Source organism: Pristiophorus japonicus, chromosome 1, assembly GCF_044704955.1.
Source record: "Pristiophorus japonicus isolate sPriJap1 chromosome 1, sPriJap1.hap1, whole genome shotgun sequence".
Classification (NCBI taxonomy): domain Eukaryota; kingdom Metazoa; phylum Chordata; class Chondrichthyes; family Pristiophoridae; genus Pristiophorus; species Pristiophorus japonicus.
This window is the reverse complement of record NC_091977.1, coordinates 456,543,303-456,558,694: the sequence shown is the minus strand read 5'-3', so window position 1 is coordinate 456,558,694 and position 15,392 is coordinate 456,543,303. Positions and strand designations below refer to the sequence as shown.

General features: G+C 44.8%; 1 protein-coding gene across 1 annotated transcript in view; it reads right to left on the bottom strand.

Annotated features, from left to right (window-relative positions):
- The window catches only part of LOC139276156 (copine-3-like), a 151,479-nt gene that overhangs the window by 37,875 nt on the left and 98,212 nt on the right, over positions 1–15,392 (bottom strand). Inside the window, exon 13 of the mRNA XM_070893714.1 lies at positions 14,185–14,318. Within this exon, the coding sequence (XP_070749815.1) occupies positions 14,185–14,318 (134 nt within the window). The remainder of the gene's footprint in view (positions 1–14,184; positions 14,319–15,392) is intronic.

Here is a 15,392-nt window from a genome sequence, read left to right as displayed (position 1 = left end):
CGGTCAGCTTCTGTCCGTGTCACGTGTAGGGGCGTTATGAGCCAGGTGGTCAGGCCGTACCCTTTGTCTCCCAGTAGCCAGCTCTGCCCTTCTGGCTGCTGCTCAAACATGTCAGATATGACGCTGTCGCGTAGTAGCATGGTGCTGCCAGGGTATCTCGCATCGACTGATATGATGCGCTGCTTGTCGTCACGCACGAGCTGCACATTGGGGGAGTGGAAATGTTTCCTATTCCGGTACTGCTCAGAATCCTCCACAGGTGCTCGCAAGGCTATGTGGGTACAATCAATGTAGCCTTGTACCTTTGGGAAGCTGGCAATCCTGAAGAATGCACAGCCCTCCGATGGATCGCTTGTGCAGTCATTGGGAAATTGATGAAGTCATTTCTTCGTGCATACAGTGCAGCCGTGACCTGGTAAATGCAGGCATGTATAACACGTTGAGAGATGGCACACACATCTCCAGTTGTAGCCTGAAACGATCCCGAGGCATAGAAAGAAAGTGCAGCGGTTACCTTCACTGCAACAGACAAGGCAGTTGGGTGTTCTGCTTCTGGGCTGCAAATCTGCTCTCAGCATATCAGAGGTCTCAGCGACAACTTCTCTGTAGAAACGCAGCCTTTTGACACAATCAGCCTCGCTCATGTCCAGGTACGAGCGCCTGGCTCGATATTGTTGACGTGGGTAAGGTCTCCTGCCCATCAACCTGCGGGCTATGATGTTCCTGGTGCGGCGAGCTCTAATCAATTCTCTCCTTTGCAGTGAATTGATGGCGAACCATTGCATAATACGTGGTGTTGAGAATACAGCACCCATTCTGCAAAGTTAAATTTAAAAGTGTCTATCTGTCCCTGGCCGAATGGCCTCAGTCCCCTTCGCAGCTCGAAAGCTGCTTGATATTTCCTCGGCTGCCGTCGAGCCACTGACGCCGCCCCTATCGCGTGGTCGAATGGCCTCAGTCCCCTGCAGCTCGAAAGCTGCTTACTCTTTCTTCGGCTGCCGTCCAGCCACTGATGGAAGGAAGGCCTGCCTGAAGCACCGCAGCTCGAAGGCTGCTGCTGCTTCACACAGGTAGGAACATGGAATATTTAATCTTTGCTTTCTTTATAAATTTTTATTCAGGTTGGATCTTTATTTGTATAAGTATGACTGATGAATGATTGTAGAATTGAATTACTTCCCTTCACCCCCCCGCTCCCCCACCCCCTCGTTCCCTACGCCTAATTTGTAACCTACGCCTGATTTTCTAAGCGTAGGCAAGGTTTTTCTGAGCATACAAAAATCTTCACTTACTCCATTCTAAGTTAGTTTGGAGTAAGTTTTCACTGCCTAAACTTTGAAAACAGGTGTAAGTGGCCGGACACGCCCCCTTTTGAAAAAAAAAATTCTGCTCCAAAGTGAAACTGTTCTAGCTGACTAGAACTGGAGCAAACTAAATGCCGAGAATTGCAATTTCTAAGATACTCCATTCTAAACCAGTTGCTCCAAAAAAACAGGAGCAACTCAGGCCGAAACTTGGCCCCTATATGACTGGAAGCTGCTGATCAACAACCAGAGGAGCCGGTAACCAGACAACAGGAAGGCATACAAACCAACAAAAACTATTATTGGCCTCAGAAATTGTTTCTCCAGATTAACAGCTCACCAGATATACCACAAGAGGGCAACCTCTCAAATCATAGCTCAGGCGACTGCTCTAACCATGTTGGACACAGAAAATGAACCCATTTCAGCATAGAGAGATTGAAAGTTTCACATTTTGATGGATCTGCTTGGCAGCTAAACTGCAAGTTCTTATTCACTGTAGTCAAGCAGCAAAAAGGTGACCTACTGATAGGGACAGTGGTGGAAGGGAAGAAACCAATCTATCATAGGTTTTATGAGCCCACATTATTTACAAATCCATTTCAGCCCCCCAAAACAGCATAATTTAACAAGTGGATCATGGAACCTGCATAAATCTACAGCTCCATGGCTCAGCATGAATCAAAATTAAAACTCTTGCTAAAATTTGCATATTTTGTCTTTCATATATATATTTCATACATTCCTCACACGACACACAAAAACTCGTAATTAAATCAATTTCATTTGGAACACAATGAATAATTAATATGGATGTTTTATTTCTATAAAATAAAGCTAAAAGGCATTCAAAAATGTTCATACCCATCATCAAGATAATCTAACAAATACACGTCAACTGTCTTGACTTATGACAATTTATTTCAGAGCTGACAGGGCTTCATGAAATTTAGAGAATGAAAATTTGACAGATTTTCTCTGAAGCCAAATTGGTGACCAAAGAGCAGGTTGTGATTTATTTTTTGCAACAGCTTCTCAATTACTAGTGCCCATAAGCTTTGACAAGACTGGTAGTGGGGACATTGCTCTGCAGCTATCTCAACCACTGGTTAGAGGAGAAATTTAAAGTAAAATTGTGCTGGAAAAGTAAATTTAAAAATAGGCATTGCTGGAATTGCACATTGGGTTGAGAAAATTTAGATTAATATTTCAGATCTAATAGTTCGTGAACTTTTGAGGTTGTAATTAGCAGAGTAGATAAGGGGGAACCAGTGGGTGTAGTGTACCTAGATTTTCAAAAAGCATTCGATAAATTGCCACACAAGAGGCTATTATACAAAATTAGGGGATTGGGAGTAATATATTAGCATGGATTGAGGATTGGTTAACGGACAGAATACAGAGAGTAGGAATAAATGGGCCATTTTCAGGTTAGCAGGCTGTAACTATTGGGGTACCACAAGGGCTTGGCCTCAGCTACTTACAATCTATATCAATGACTTAGATGAAGGAACTGAGTGTAATGCATCCAAGTTTGCTGATAAGAAGCTAGGTGGGAAAGTAAGTTTCAAGAAGGATGTGAAGAGGCTGTAAAGGGATATAGACAGGTAAATTAATGGGCAAAAACGTGCCAGACAGAATATAATGTGGAGAAATGTGGAGTTATCCACTATGGTAGGAAAAGTAGAGAAACAGAATATTCTTTAAATGGAGAGAGGCTGGGAAATGTTCAGAGGGGCCGGGATGCCCTTGTACACAAATCACAGAAAATTAAGATGCAGATACAGCAAGCAATTAGGAAAGCAGATGCCATGTTAGCCTTTATTACAAAATGATTGAAGTATATAACAGTAAAGAAGTCTTCCTGCAATTATATAGGCCTTGGGGAAAAGACACCTGGAGTAATGTGTACAGTTTTGGTCCACTTACTCAAGGAAAGACAAACATGCCTTAGAGGGAGTGCAACTGATTCCTGTGATTGGGGGGGGGGGTGAATTGTCTTATGAGGAGAGATTTGAGTTGACTAGGCCTATAATCCCTAGAGTTTAGAAGAATGAGAGGTGATTGCATTGAAGCGTATAAAATTCATAAGGGGCTTGATAGGGTAAATGCTGGGAGGATGTTTTTCCTCGCTGGGGAGTCTAGAACTAAGGGAGGGGGGGGGGCAGGTCACAGTCTCAGAATAAGGGGTCAACCATTTAGGACTGAGATGAGGAGAAATTTCTTCACTCAAAGGGTTGTGAATCTTTGGAATTCTCTACCCCAGAGGGCTGTGGATGCTCAGTTGTTGAGTATATTCAAGATAGAGATTGATAGATTTTTGGATACTAAAGGAATCAAGAGATATCAGAATAGTGAGGAAGGTAGAGTTGAGGTGGATCATCAGCAATGATCTTATTGAATAGCAGAGCAGACTCAAAGGGCCAAATGGCCTACTCCTGCTCTGATTTCTTATGTTCTTATGTACATGAATTTTAATGATCAGCCCAATTGAAACCCTGTTTTTTATCTCTGTCCAAATTAGTGCATTCCCAGCATTTTCTGTTAGCTGTCACAAGTAAGGATGGTAATATGGTAGGGTCTGAGCAACTTGTGGCGAACTAAATCAGTGGTAACTACAGTTGAATATAATGAAAGAATAATTCCTGCTCAAAAATGAAAGCTATCTGAACCCTTTTTGTACGATACAAAACATGTTTCATTTTTAAGCACATTTGCACAAAATTTTTCCTCAAAAGAGAAGACTGTTGGGTGACCTGCAAGAGGTCTTTATGATTATGAAAGGGTTTGATATGGTAGACATTGTGGGTGAGACAAGAACTAGGGACCATAAACATAAGATAGTCACTAATAAATCCAATAGGGAATTCAGGAGAAACTTCTTTACTCAAGAGCGGTTAGAATGGCGAACTCGCTATAAGGAGCAATTGAGGTGAATAGCTCAGAGGAAATTAAGGGGCAGTTAGATAAGCACATGAGGGAGAAAGCAATAGAAAGGTATGTTGATGGGGTTAGAAGAATAATGGTGGGTGGAGGTTCATGTGGAGCATAAACACCAGCATGAATCTGTTGGGCTGAATGGTCTATTTCAGCATTATAAATACTTTGTAATATAAATTTGCATTTAAAAAAAATACGCACATAAAACAAACCCTAAAAATAAAGTCCACAGTGTTTCTCTTGCAGATTTGAAAGCTAAATTTGAAAGCTAAACCAATGGTTCGCCCATTTCTCGGCGGGGCATACCTCCAGGTACCGCTGGGGCGAAGTGTGCGCGATTTTCATGACTTTTTTCTCGGCTGTATGCCGAATGGAGTGTAGCGGGCGGGAGCGGAGTGCAGCCGGCGGCGAGTCCTTTTCACGCGGGAATCTTCGGCTCCCGAGTTGTGTGAACGCGCATGCTGCTGCGAAGCTCTGCCCCCCCAAGAGGCACCTGTTCAGTCTGACTCTTTCTCCATACACAACAACTGGCGACATGATACAGATAGTGAATCCAAAGATGCAGAGAACAGTGGGCATCCCAGTGAAATTCTCGGAGGGAGATGATTGGGAAACTTTTGTGGAGCGACTCGACCAATACTTCGTGGCCAACGAGCTAGATGGGGAAGAGAGCGCTGCCAAACGAAGGGCGATCCTCCTCACCGTCTGTGGGGCACCAACATATGGCCTCATGAAGAATCTGCTCACTCCAGCGAAACCCACGGAGAAATCATACGACGATTTGTGCACACTGGTCCGAGAGCATGTGAACCCAAAGGAAAGTGTTCTGATGGCGAGGTACCGGTTCTACACCTACACAAGGTTTGAAGGCCAGGAAGTGGCGAGTTATGTCGCCGAGTTAAGATGCCTTGCAGAACATTGCAAATTTGAAGGACATTTGGAGCACATGCTCAGAGACTTTTTCGTACTTGGCATTGGCCACGAAACCATACTTCGCAAACTTTTGACTGTAGAGACCCCAACCTTGAGTAAGGCCATAGCGATAGCCCAGGCATTCATTGCCACCAGTGACAATACGAAGCAAATCTCTCAGCACACAAGTGCTGCTACAAGTACTGTGAACAAAGTGATGTTGTTTTCAAATCATAACGTACAGGGCAGGTCACACATACCTGCAGCTACATGTCCGCAGATGTCTCAGAGTCCACCATCAAGGGTGATGAATGCAAGGCCATTAACACCTTGTTGGCGCTGCGGGGGTGATCATCGTTTCCATTCATGCCGATTCAAAGAGTACGTTTGCAAGGGCTGTGGAACAATGGGACACCTCCAATGATTATGCAGGCGAGCTGCAAAGCCTGTTAAACCTGCAAACCACCATGTTGCAGAGAAGGACAGATCCACGGAGGATCACGGCGAACCAGAGCCTCAGATCGAGGAGGCAAAGGTACATGGGGTGCACACATTCACCACGAATTGTCTCCCGATAATGCTGAATGTTGAACTAAATGGTCTTCCGGTGTCAATGGAGCTGAACACGGGCACGAGCCAGTCCATCATGGGCAAAAAGACTTGCGAAAGGTTGTGGTGCAACAAGGCCTCAAGGCCAGTCTTAACTCCAGTTCACACGAAACTAAGAACTTACACGAAAGAACTGATTCCTGTAATCGTCAGTGCTACCGTAAAGGTCTCTTACGATGGAGCACTGCACAAGCTACCACTCTGGGTGGTACCGGGCGATGGTCCCACGCTGCTCGGCAGGAACTGGCTGGGAAAGATACGCTGGAACGATGTCCGAGCGCTATCGCCCGCTGACAACACTTCGTGTGCCCAGATCTTAAACAAGTTCCCTTTGCTATTCGAACCAGGCGTCAGGAAATTTCGAGAAGCAAAAGTGCAGATCCACCTAATTCCAGGGGCACGACTCATCCATCACAAGGACCAATACCCAATGCCAAAGGCCGACGACCTCTTTGCAACGCTGGCGGGAGGAAAGACGTTCATGAAGCTGGATCTGACTTCAGCCTACATGACGCAGAAACTGGAGGACTCATCGACGGCCCTCGCCTGCATCAACACACACAAAGGTCTTTTTGTTTATAACAGATGCCCGTTTGGAATCCGATCGGCAGCGGCGATATTCCAGAGAAACATAGAAAGCTTACTGAGGTCGGTCCCGCACACCGTGGTCTTCCAGGACAACATTTTGGTCACAGGTCGGAACACAGTCGAGCATCTGCAGAACCTGGAGGAGGTTCTTAGTCGACTCAACCACATGGGGCTCAGGTTAAAACGCTCGAACTGCATTTTCCTGGCGCCTGAAGTGGAGTTCCTGGGAAAGAGGATTGCAGCGGACAGCATCAAGCCCACCAACGCGAAGACGGAGGCAATCGAGAGTGCACCAAGGCCACAGAACGTGACGGAGCGGTTGTTTCTGGGATTCCTGAACTACTTTGGTAACTTCTTACCGGGTCTCAGCACACTGTTAGAAGCACTGCATGTCTTACTACGAAAAGGGGACGAATGGGTTTGGGGCAAAAGCCAAGAAAATACCTTTGTAAAAGCGAGAAAATTGTTATGCTCAAACAAATTGCTTGTGTTGTATGATCCATGTAAGCGTTTGGTACTAGCATGTGATGCGTCGTCATATGACATCGGGTGTGCATTGCAACAAGCTAATGATTTCGGGAAATGCAACCGGTTGCTTATGCATCCAGGAATCTGTCCAAGGCTGAGAGAGCCCACAGCACGATTGAGAAAGAAGCGTTAGCATGTGTCTATAGGGTAAAGAAAATGCATCAATACCTGTTTGGACTATAATTCGAATTAGAAACTGACCATAAGCCACTTATATCCCTGTTTTCCGAGAGTAAAGGGATAAATACCAACGCATCGGCCCGCATCCAGAGATGGCTGCTCACGTTGTCCGCCACAGGCCAGGCACAGAAAACTGTGCCGATGCTCTCAGTAGGCTGCCATTGCCCAACACGGGGGTAGAAATGGCGCAGCCCGCACTAGCCATGGTTATGGAAGCATTTGAGAGTGAGCAATCACCTGTCACTGCCCGGCAGATCAAAACCTGGACAAACCAGGACCCCCTTATTGGGCCCAAGTTTCCACATGATTTGCGCCTGATTTTTAGGAGCAACTGGTGGAGAACGGACTATCTTAGAAATCACAATTCTCCACATTTTTTTTTCTGCAGTTCTAGTCAGGTAGAACAGTTCTACTTTGGAACAGAATTTTTTCTTCAAAAAGGGGCGCGTCCGGCCACTGACGCCTGATTTCAAAGTTTCCACAGTGAAAACGTACTCCAAACTAAAGTAGAATGGAGCAAGTGAAGATTTTTGTAGAACTGAAAAAACCTGTTCTACACATTAAAAAAATCAGGCGCAGGTTACAAATTAGGTGTCCCGAACGAGGTGGGGGGGGGGGGAGGGAACTCATTAAATTCTATAATAAATCCTTATTTATACTTCTACAAATATTATACAAATAAATCCAACCTGAATAAACATTTATAAGCAAAGAAAAGATTAAATAAACCATCTTCCTACCTGTGTGAAAGTGCTTCAGGCACAGAGAATTCTGCAGTCAGCCTGAGGCGCCCGTTCTTCCCGCAAGGGGGGGGGGAGGCGCCCGTTCTTTCCCGCCGGGGGGGGGGGGGGGGGAAAAGAGAGGGGAGAGGAGGCGCCCGTTCTTCCCGCAGGGGAGTGGGAAGGAGACAGTGAGAAGGCTGCAAGTGCTGATGGCAATGTGCTTTTATTAAAAAAAATGTTCAAAAATTAAACAGCTACAAAGAACTACAAAAATGGCCGAGTGCCAATGTTTTTTTCACACTGAGCATGCGCGAACGCTCCAACGCGCACGCGTTGCCAGCAGAAAAAAACTAATTTAAATAGTACCCGCCCCCTCCCACTTACAAAATCGGCGCGAGTTTAGGCTCCGCCCCCCTGGCGCGCCAGACAAGGAGCTGCAGAACGCTCCAAAATCGTGATTTTTTTTTTAAGCGCCTTTTAAGGCGCGAAAAACGGGCGCCCAGCTCGGAGGGGCGCCCGTTTTTTATCGTGTGGAAACTTGGGCCCATTATGTCTAGTCAAAAGCTGTGTGCTTCACAGGAGCTGGTCCAGTGTCCCAGTGGAAATGCAGGAAGAGATAAAGCCGTTCCAGTGGTGCAAAGATGAAATGTCTATACAGGCAGACTGCCTTCTGTGGGACAATCGAGTAGTGGTCCCCAAGAAGGGCAGAGACACCTTCATCAATGACCTCCACAGTACCCACCCAGGCATCGTAATGATGAAAGCGAGTCAGATCCCACTTGTGGTGGCCCGGTATCGATGCAGACTTAGAGGCCTGCGTTCACAGATGTAATACATGCTTGCAGTTAAGCAATGTACCCAGGGAGGTGCCGCTATGTTTATGGTCTTGCCCTCCAAACCGTGGTCTAGGGTACATGTCGACTATGCAGGCCCGTTCTTGGGAAAAATGTTCCTTGTGGTTGTAGACGCGTACTTAATGTTCCTTGTGGCTTAAGCAGTGGTGCAGCAGGGAGGGATTCAAATTCGTGGGGCATTGGAACAGGTTCTGGGGGAGGTGGGACCAGTACAAACTGGACGGTCTGCACTTGGGCAGGAATGGAACCAATGTCCTAGGGGGAGTGTTTGCTCGTGCTGTTGGTGAGGAGTTAAACTAATATGGCAGGGGGATGGGAACCAATACAGGGAGACAGAGGGAAACAAAAAGGAGACAAAAACAAAAAACAGAAAAGAGATGAGTAAAAGTGGAGGGCAGAGAAACCAAAGGCAAGAAACAAAAAGGGCCACTGAATATAAAAGGGCTGCAGGAGGGGTAAAAACTAAAAATCATGGTTTAAAAACGAGGATGAAAACACTCTACCTAAATGCACGCAGCATTCGAAATAAAGTAAATGAGTTGATGGCACAAATCATTACAAATGGGTATGATTTGGTGGCCATTACAGAAACATGGTTGCAAGGTGGCCAAGACTGGGAATTAAATATACAGGGGTATCTGGCGATTCAGAAAGATAGGCAAGAAGGGAAAGGAGGTGGGGTAGCTCTGTTAATAAAGAATATCAGGGCAGTTGTGAGAGATGATATTGGCTCCAATGAACAAAATGTTGAATCATTGTGGGTGGAGATTAGAGATAGTAAGGGGAAAAAGTCACTGGTCGGCGTAGTTTATAGGCCCCCAAATAATAACTTCACGGTGGGGCGGGCAATAATCAAGGGAATAATGGAGGCATGTGAAAAAGGAACAACAGTAGTCATGGGGGATTTTAACCTACATATCGACTGGTCAAATCAAATCGCAGGGGGTAGCCTGGAGGAGGAATTCATAGAATGCAAACGGGACTGTTTCTTAGAACAGTATGTAACAGAGTCTACAAGGGAGCAAGCCATCTTGGATCTGGTCCTGTGTAATGAGACAGGAAAAATAAACGATCTCCTCGTAAAAGATCCTCTCAGAATGAGTGTTCACAATATGGTTGAATTTGTAATACAGATTGAGGTTGAGGAAGTTGTATCAAAAATGAGGGTACTATGCTTAAACAAAGGGGACTACAGTGGGATGAGGGCAGAGTTGGCTAAAGTAGATTGGAAACAAGGACTAAACGGTGGAACAATTGAGGAACAGTGGAGGACTTTTAAGGAGCTCTTTCATAGTGCGCAAAAAAAATATATTCCAGTGAAAAAGAAGGGCGGCAAGAGAAGTGATAACCAGCCGTGGATAACCAAGGAAATAAAGGAGAGTATCAAATTAAAAACCAATGCGTATAAGGTGGCCAAGGTTAATGGGAAACTAGAAGATTGGGAAAATTTTAAACGACAGCAAAGAATGACTAAGAAAGCAATAAAGAAAGGAAAGATAGATTACGAAAGTAAACTGGCGCAAAACATAAAAATAGATAGTAAAAGCTTTTACCGATATATAAAACGGAAGAGAGTGACTAAAGTAAATGTTGGTCCCTTAGAAGATGAGAAGGGAGATTTAATAATGGGAAATGTAGAAATGGCTGAGACCTTAAACAATTATTTTGCTTCCGTCTTCACAGTGGAAGACACAAAAACAATGCCAAAATTTGCAGGCCACAGGAATGTGGAAAGGGAGGACGTTGAGACAATCACTATCACTAGGGGAGTAGTGCTGGACAGGCTAATGGGACTGAAGGTAGACAAGTCCCCTGGTCCTGATGAAATACATCCCAGGGTATTAAAAGAGATGGCTGAAGTTATTGCAGATGCATTCGTTATAATCTACCAAAATTCTCTGGACTCTGGGGAGGTACCAGCGGATTGGAAAGCAGCTAATGTAACGCCTCTGTTTAAAAAAGGGGACAGGCAAAAGGCAGGTAACTATAGGCCGGTTAGTTTAACATCTGTAGTGGGGAAAATGCTTGAAACTATCATTAAGGAAGAAATAGCGGGACATCTGGATAGGAATAGTGCAATCAAGCAGACGCAGCATGGATTCATGAAAAGGAAATCATGTTTAACTAACTTACTGGAATTCTTTGAGGATATAACGAGCATGGTGGATAGAGGTGTACCAATGGATCTGGTGTATTTAGATTTCCAAAAGACATTCGATAAGGTGCCACACAAAAGGTTACTGCAGAAGATAAAGGTACGCTGAGTCAGAGGAAATGTATTAGCATGGATAGAGAATTGGCTGGCGAACAGAAAGCAGAGAATCGGGATAAATGGGTCCTTTTCCGGTTGGAAATCAGTGGTTAGTGGTGTGCCACAGGGATCAGTGCTGGGACCACAACTGTTTACAATATACATAGATGACCTAGAAGAGGGGACAGAGTGTAGTGTAACAAAATTTGCAGATGACACTAAGATTAGTGGGAAAGCGGGTTGTGTAGAGGACTCACAGAGACTGCAAGGAGATTTGGATAGGTTAAGCGAATGGGCTAAGGTTTGGCAGATGGAATACAATGTCGGAAAGTGTGAGGTCATCCACCTCGGGAAAAAAAACAGTAAAAAGGAGTATTATTTGAATGGGGAGAAATTACAACATGCTGTGGTGCAAAGCGACCTGGGGGTCCTTGTGCATGAATCCCAAAAGGTTAGTTTGCAGGTGCAGCAGGTAATCAGGAAGGCAAATGGAATATTGGCCTTCATTGCGAAAGGGATGGAGTACAAAAGCAGGGAGGTCTTGCTGCAACTGTATAAGGTATTGGTAAGGCCGCACCTGGAGTACTGCGTGCAGTTTTGGTCACCTTACTTAAGGAAGGATATACTAGCTTTGGAAGGGGTACAGAGACGATTCACTAGGCTGATTCCAGAAATGAGGGGGTTACCTTATGATGATAGATTGAGTAGACTGGGTCTTTACTCCTTGGAGTTCAAAAGGATGAGGGGTGATCTTATAGAAACATTTAAAATCATGAAAGGGATAGGCAAGATAGAGGCAGAGAGGTTGTTTCCACTGGTCGGGGAGACTAGAACTAGGGGGCACAGCCTCAAAATACGGAGGAGCCAATTTAAAACCGAGTTGAGTAAAATTTCTTCTCCCAGAGGGTTGTAAATCTGTGGAATTCTCTGCCCAAGGAAGCAGTTGAGGCTAGCTCATTGAATGTTTTCAAGTCAAAGATAGATAGATTTTTAACCAATAAGGGAATTAAGGGTTACGGGGAGAGGGCGGGTAAGTGGAGCTGAGTCCACAACCAGATCAGCCATGATCTTATTGAATGGCGGGGCAGGCTCGAGGGGCTAGATGGCCTACTCCTGTTCCTAATTCTTATGTTCTTATGTTCTTATATACTCCAAGTGGATTGAATGTGAGAATGTCGGCTAGCACGTCCACTCCCATTACTGAAAGCTTGCGAGCCATGTTTGCCACACATGACCTACCCGATGTCCTGGTGACCGACAACGGGCCATGTTTTACCAGTGCTGAGTTCAAAGAATTCATGACCTGTAATAGGATCAAACATTGTCACATCTGCCCCGTTTAAACCAACGTCCAATGTTCAGGCAGAAAGAGCAGTGCAAACCATCAAGCAAGGCTTGAAGAGTGTAACTGAAGGCTCACTGCAGACTCGCCTATCCCAAGTCCTGCTTAGCTACCGCACGAGACCTTATTCCCACCTGCTGAACTGATCATGAAAAGAGCACTTAAGACAAGGCTCTCGTTAGTTCACTCTAATCTACATGAACAGGTAGAGATCAGGCGACTTCAACAAAGTGCATGCCATGATTGCGCAAATGTGTCACGCGAGATTGAAATCAATGATCCTGTATTTGTATTAAGGTCCCAAGTGGCTTCCATGCACTGTTGAGGCCAAAGAGGGGAGCAGGGTGTTTCGGGTCAAACTTTCAAATGGACTCATTCACCAGAAACACTTGGACCAAATCAAACTCAGATTCACGGACTATCCCGAGTAACCCACTTTGGACCCTACCTTTTTTGATCCCCCAACATATACTCTAGTGGCAACCGGCACCACGGTTGACCACGAAGCAGAACCCATCATCCATAGCAGCCCAGCAGGGCCCAACATACCATTCAGCCCAGCAAGGCCAACTGCACAGCAGCCCAGTGAGGGCCCAACAAATGATTCAACACCACCAGCTTTCACACCGAGACAATCAACCAGGTCAAGAAGGACCCCAGATCTACTCACATTGTAAATAATTACACTATTGTCTTGGGGGGGGGGGTGGTGGGGAGGGCGGGGGCGGGGGGGGGGGGGGGGGGAGTGTTGTTATATATGTGAACTTGTATTTACTCTGTACAGCCACCAGAGGGCTCATCCCCTGGAGTCCCAAGGAATCCCTTGGGAGCACAGGTATTTAAGGAGGCTTCACAGGTTGGAGAGGCACTCTGGAGACCTGCAATAAAAGACTAAGGTCACACTTTACTTTGAGCTCACAGTGTTTATTCTCACTCTTTCTCCATATACAACAGCACCGATGAGCGTCCACAGAGACTGCCGGCCTGATAGAGCGCCCCACAGCCCTGAGATCGTTGTGGGGCATGTACACTATTCCCTTGTACAAAATAGCACTTATTTATTTTGACTGGAGGTTTTATTTACTTGTACTTTTAAATAAGGATTCGTGTTTTTTCTTCAGATGTCTTTTAAAAATATATATATTACATATATTATATAGCTATGTATATATACACACACATAAATAAAATAGCGGGAAACTTAATTCGGGGGGGGGGGGGAAAGAGGGAGAGGAGGAACAGATCGCTGCGAGGTGGAGCGGGGGTGGGGGGGGGAGAAGAGCCTGGGGAGTCGGAGAGACAGGGGATGAGAGACACAATTTTTTATTACAGCTAAAGATGCATGCCGCTAACTGAAGATCGATTTAAAACCACCTTTTCCAGGGCGGTCTGCAGGCTCGGCGGTATGTCAGTGGTAAGTGATGAATTTTGCAATTTTGGGCGATGTGCATTGGCGGACGGTTATCATACTGCCCGGCGGTATGTCGCTGATGAATTTTCCGCCAGGGGTGTGTGGGCAGTATGTATGTAGTTTTTGCTGAATTTTGTGATTTTGGGAGGTATGTCGGTGGTCCACGGGTGGTATGTCCACCAATTTCGGACCCCAAATGTTTAACGATAAATAGAATGAGTAAAAAATTACAATAGTTATACATCATTCACAATTCAATATTCACATCAGTAAATGATCAACATCCAAGCAATACTACAGGGTTCACACTCAAATAAAGCTGTGAAGAGCTGCCAAGCAGAAATAAGATTCCTATATAGAGGAAGAAAAGGCAAATTGCCTCAGATCTAATTTTGCACTTTTTTTTTAAAAAGAAAAAGCACATTGGCAAATTCTTGGAATCAGGTCACCCTCTAGGCAAGGATATACGTGGACCAAGAAAGGGGGCACATAATGAAAGGCAAGAAGCCAGATTGATAAAATGAACAAACAGTAATGCATTACGTATCATAGTCTTGAATGATCATTCCAACAGACCAGATTGCCATCAGGTATTCATTAAATCCATTCGGACTTATATAATGTAGAGAGTCAGGTTTACGAGGGTCTCCGTTTGAGCCTGTGAAATCTATACCAACCTGCAATTAAGAAGAAAATATTTGCTTGAAATGATTATAAAACATAACAGATTTTTCATGTAACCCCATCAATGCTGAATGAAGTCCATGTTAGTTGTTGTATTAAGAGTGGAACTCCTCAGCTTTGTTAGCTAAGCATTACACTTTATTTGATTAAATATTGAAGCTTATTTTTGTTTAAGTTCACCAACTAATATGCATATCTATTAACAGAATAATTGAAACAACTATTTTCTTTTGTACCCAACAATAATGTGATTCCTAACTACAAATTGTTTTAGCACTAACATGATTTGTAAGGGGTGTTTCCATGATCCAGCACACCCAGAAAGGAATGCACTTCTGGAAATCCCAGGAATGCAGTGCATGATTTTTCAAAAATAATCATCTACGGAAATCACAAGATGCACATCTGCAGTTTCACAAACTACGGCCGCTGAAAGTGATGGATCACCGAATCATAACATAAGAAATAGGAGCAGGAGTAGGCCATACGGCCCCTCGAGCCTGTCCCGCCATTTAATACGATCATGGCTGATCCGATCATGGACTCGGGTCCACTTCCCTGCCCATTCCCTATAACCCCTTAATCCCTTATCAGTTAAGAAACTGTCTATCTCTGTCTTAAATTTATTCAATGTCTCGGCTTCCACAGCTCTCTGAGGCAGCAAATTCCACAGATTTACAACCCTACAAGAGAAGAAATTTCTCCTCATCTCAGTTTTAAATGGGCGCCCCCTTAACCTAAGATTATGCCCCCTAGTTCTAGTCTCCCCTATCAGTGGAAACACCCTCTCTGCATCCACCTTGTCAAGCCCCCTCATAATCTTATAAGTTTCGATAAGATCACCTCTCATTCTTCTGAATTCCAATGAATAGACGCCCAACTTCCTCAATCTTTCCTCATGTCAACCCCCTCATCTCTGGAATTAACTTAGTGAACCTTTCCTGAACTGCCTCCAAAGCAAGTATATCCTTTTGTAAATATGGAAACCAAAGCTGTATGCAGTATTCCAGGTGTGGCCTCACCAATACCTGTATAACTGTAGCAAGACTTCCCTGCTTTTATATGAA